At 34.0% G+C, this 3653-nt stretch overlaps 1 protein-coding gene across 1 annotated transcript; it reads left to right on the top strand.

Moving 5' to 3' along the window:
- The first annotated feature begins 431 nt into the window (after positions 1-431).
- On the top strand, positions 432-3193 carry LOC127098464 (multiple organellar RNA editing factor 2, chloroplastic). The gene is made up of 4 exons (XM_051037071.1): positions 432-870; positions 1103-1200; positions 1288-1353; positions 2778-3193. The coding sequence occupies exons 1-4, from the start codon at positions 527-529 to the stop codon at positions 2918-2920; spliced, it is 651 nt and encodes a 216-aa protein (XP_050893028.1). The 5' UTR covers positions 432-526; the 3' UTR covers positions 2921-3193.
- Positions 3194-3653: the final 460 nt, after the last annotated feature.

Raw genomic sequence — 3653 nt, 5'->3', positions numbered from 1 at the left:
TATATGGGTAAAAGTACGCCTTGACACGAATAAGAAAAAAAAATCGATTTCCTCTAAAGACAAAAAAAAAATACTTTAAAGTAAAACAAACCGTCCTAAATTGAACTAGAAGTAAGAAAAATTCTTAGATAGACATAACATAATAGTTTTACAAACATTAATCACAATTTTTTTATTAATTAAAATAGAAAAAAACTTTCTCTCCTTTATTAAAATAACCACTCCATAATTCCAATTAAAATAAATATATTTAAAATATTCAAAATATTTAAAATATATAGTTTTCATGGCAGTATTTCTACGAGAAGAAATAGCTTAACAACGAAAGCAACAGTTTATAACAAGAAAATAAATAGTCTGCCTTGTTGCAACCAAACAGACCCTAACAATATTACTATTATATTACTAATCTACTATACAGTTTTTAAAGAAGTTAAGATTTAAAAAAAAAAACTCATTTCTCAAAACCCTTATAAGTAAACCTCATCTTCTTCATCTTCTTCTGTGCTTTGTTCACGACGGAACCATGGCAAGACTTATTTCTCTCTCTACCCTCCCCTCCTCTCTCCTTCCCCCTAACCGTCTTCTTTCCTCCTCCATCCGCCTCCCCTCTCAAGCATCTCCATCCTCTTCCTCCCGTTTCACCACCATCCGATGCCGAATCAACCGTGCCGGAAATTCGACCTACTCCCCACTGGACTCAAGAAATTCGAATTTCAGCGAGCGGCCACCCATGGACATGGCCCCACTCTTCCCTGGTTGTGACTATGAACACTGGCTTATTGTTATGGATAAGCCTGGCGGTGAAGGTGCCACTAAACAGAAAATGATTGATTGCTACGTTCAAACCCTCGCTAAGGTCCTTGGAAGGTTCGATTTCTCTCCTTTTCCCCCTTAGGTTTAAGCTATTGGATGTTCTTCTCAGTGTTTTTGTTCTATTTTCTTTTTGCTTTAAGATTTTAGGATTTGATTCTCTTTTATTTGTAACTAGTTTTATAATGTGGTTTTTTTTCTAGAAGCATGGAAGTGGGTTTTGACAATGGTTGTTGTTGTTGTTACTTATTAGTATTGTTTGAGTTGAATTTTTCTTATCCGTTTTCAGTGAAGAGGAAGCTAAGAAGAAGATTTACAATGTTTCCTGTGAGAGGTACTTTGGATTTGGATGTGAGATTGATGAGGAGACATCTAATAAGCTGGAAGGTTTGTGTTGGAAGTGTTTGTGTGATTATTGTTTCTACTTAATTTTTGTTGCAATTGTGTTTGACATATTTGTTTTTCTTTGATTAGGGTTGCCTGGAGTTCTGTTTGTTCTCCCAGATTCATATGTTGATCCTGAAAACAAGGACTATGGTGGTGAGAATCTAATGATGCCTTGGTTTAATTATTGAGCTTTTGGTTATTTGTGTATGTATATCAACCTTTTTTTCCGCTGTACTATAGGATATTAAGTTTGGTGATATGTTTTACATGTCTAAGTTTTCAAGCTGGGGCATGGGATTCTTTTTGAAGTAAAAGATTATTAGGTGTCATGTGCGTGTGGTTTGGGAAAGTAGTTTGACTGTTACACTAGCAAGATTTTAATTCACAATTGCCGTTATATGGCGATCCTTGATTTTTCAGAAAATCGCAATCAAGTGTAGCTCAAGCAGCCTCAGTTGTGGCTGCATTGCTGCCCCCAGAGACATAAAACCTTGATCTCATGGGCCAAATTCCGTTTTTAAACCCTGCATACCAGGTCTGGCTTATATGTATGGAGTATGGACCTGCATCAAATGTCTCTCTTTAACTGTTTTGTGCTTTATTTACTTTGTGGAGATAGAAGGCTATCCCATAACCCATGAAGTGATAACTCGTTCTTGATAATGTTTAGCTTTGAATGCTAATGGACTAATAAGTATTTGGTGAACACTCTGGTACCCTAGAGTTTAGTTGAGTATGTATTTTATTATCCAATCGTTCAATCTCATGTCATTATTTTTATACTAATTTAGTTGCCCCAAATTTTTCCCCTTTCTTGTTTTGTTGCTTCATCAGTGACGTAGTTCCAGAATAATCAGAGTTGATACATCAAACCAAATTACATTCCCCTGCAATCAATCTTTCATTACACATGTAGTTCTATTTTCTGCTTGAAAAATGAGAGTTCCAATATTTTCCTTGTACAAATTTCTCAGTTCAACATTATGTTCATCTTCAGTGATGTTATTTGGGTTGTTCTTGTCTTTAGTCCATACTGTACTTGATTTTTAAGGCTTTCTCTGTTCCATTATCATTTAATAATACTGGTGGCTTGCATTCAGTGGTAAATAAATAGATCTTGCGTGATTACTACAAGAGGGTAACAATGGCATAGTTCTTTCTATCGTTCTTCTGTATTTAGTAACCCGTCTTGGCAAAAGCTAATTGCTCTTGCCAAGCCATGTCTAGCTTTGAATGTTAACGGACTTGCATAATTTTTCTCTCTTGTTTTGTTGCATCATAAATGGTGTAGCTGCAGAATCATTGAACTCGATACATCATTTGACATACACTCACAATCACTTCTTCAATAGGCCAATAATGTTTCTCTGGTTCGAGAAGTCAGAAGTCCAATGCAAATGATCTATCTGTACAAGAATCTAATCCTCATAATTTATTATATTATACTCTTCACTTCTGATACTATTCATATGTTGTTTATCTGCAAACCATAGTTAGTTCAGTATATATAAAGACCATTTGGCTTCGTTTTTCTGATTGCATGACTAAGGTTATGATATTTATATTCTTATGTATAGCTGAGTTATTTGTGAATGGAGAGATCGTACAGAGGTCACCTGAAAGACAGAAAAGGGTGGAGCCACAGCCACAGAGACATCAAGACAGACCAAGATACAATGATAGAACAAGGTATGTCCGACGCAAAGAAAGTACAAGATGAAGTAGATTTCAGTAACAAGGGGACACGGCAATATAGAGGGCAAGAGAGAGACATGCTATGAAAGAATGAAGGCTGAACTACTATACTCCAGCCTTTGCATGCAGAAATCGTATTTGTTGGATGTTCTATTGGTAAATAGATATGTTTGTAGTTTGAACCAATATGAATATAAACTTTATTATGCCATCAAATGTCTTGTCCTTAATCAATTCTCTAACAAAATGTTATAAACTATTGTTGTTTTTATTGGTATACTATTATTTATTGTAATCAGATTCGGTTTGATAGAAATCATACTTACGTAGAGTATAACTCTCATTAGATTATACCTCTCATGTATACAAATATTTGTAAAGAGAGAAGATTATACCTCTCATGTACCCAAATACTTGGAAAGAGAGAAATATTAAAATTCACTTTGGTATGTAGAGCAAGGTTTCAAAATCCTTGTGTCTCATCTGAGTTTCAATCACTATCAAGAATATTAAAATTCACTTTAGTTTGGTTCTTGATGTCAAAGTGATACTTTTTTAAACGTATATAAATATAATGAGTAGTTTCCAAAGTTTATAAAACCTGTCAATTTAATATATGTTGTTAAGATGTTAGAAACTAACATGGTGAGTTTTCATATATTTTAATAATTAAGTTTGCAGCTTATGTATTCAGATAATTTTATATTTTTAGGAAGTACATTTAAAGGACAAAGTTTATAGCTTATTCTATTTTTAAT

Source organism: Lathyrus oleraceus, chromosome 6, assembly GCF_024323335.1.
Source record: "Lathyrus oleraceus cultivar Zhongwan6 chromosome 6, CAAS_Psat_ZW6_1.0, whole genome shotgun sequence".
NCBI lineage: Eukaryota > Viridiplantae > Streptophyta > Magnoliopsida > Fabales > Fabaceae > Lathyrus > Lathyrus oleraceus.
This window is presented reverse-complemented; position numbering and strand designations above follow the sequence as displayed.

Coding starts and splice junctions, on each gene's coding strand:
- LOC127098464 (XM_051037071.1), top strand. CDS start 527: ATGGCAAGACTTATTTCTCTCTCTACCCTCCCCTCCTCTCTCCTTCCC. Junction 871..1,102: donor CTCGCTAAGGTCCTTGGAAG/GTTCGATTTCTC, acceptor ATCCGTTTTCAG/TGAAGAGGAAGCTAAGAAGA. Junction 1,354..2,777: donor TGAAAACAAGGACTATGGTG/GTGAGAATCTAA, acceptor TCTTATGTATAG/CTGAGTTATTTGTGAATGGA.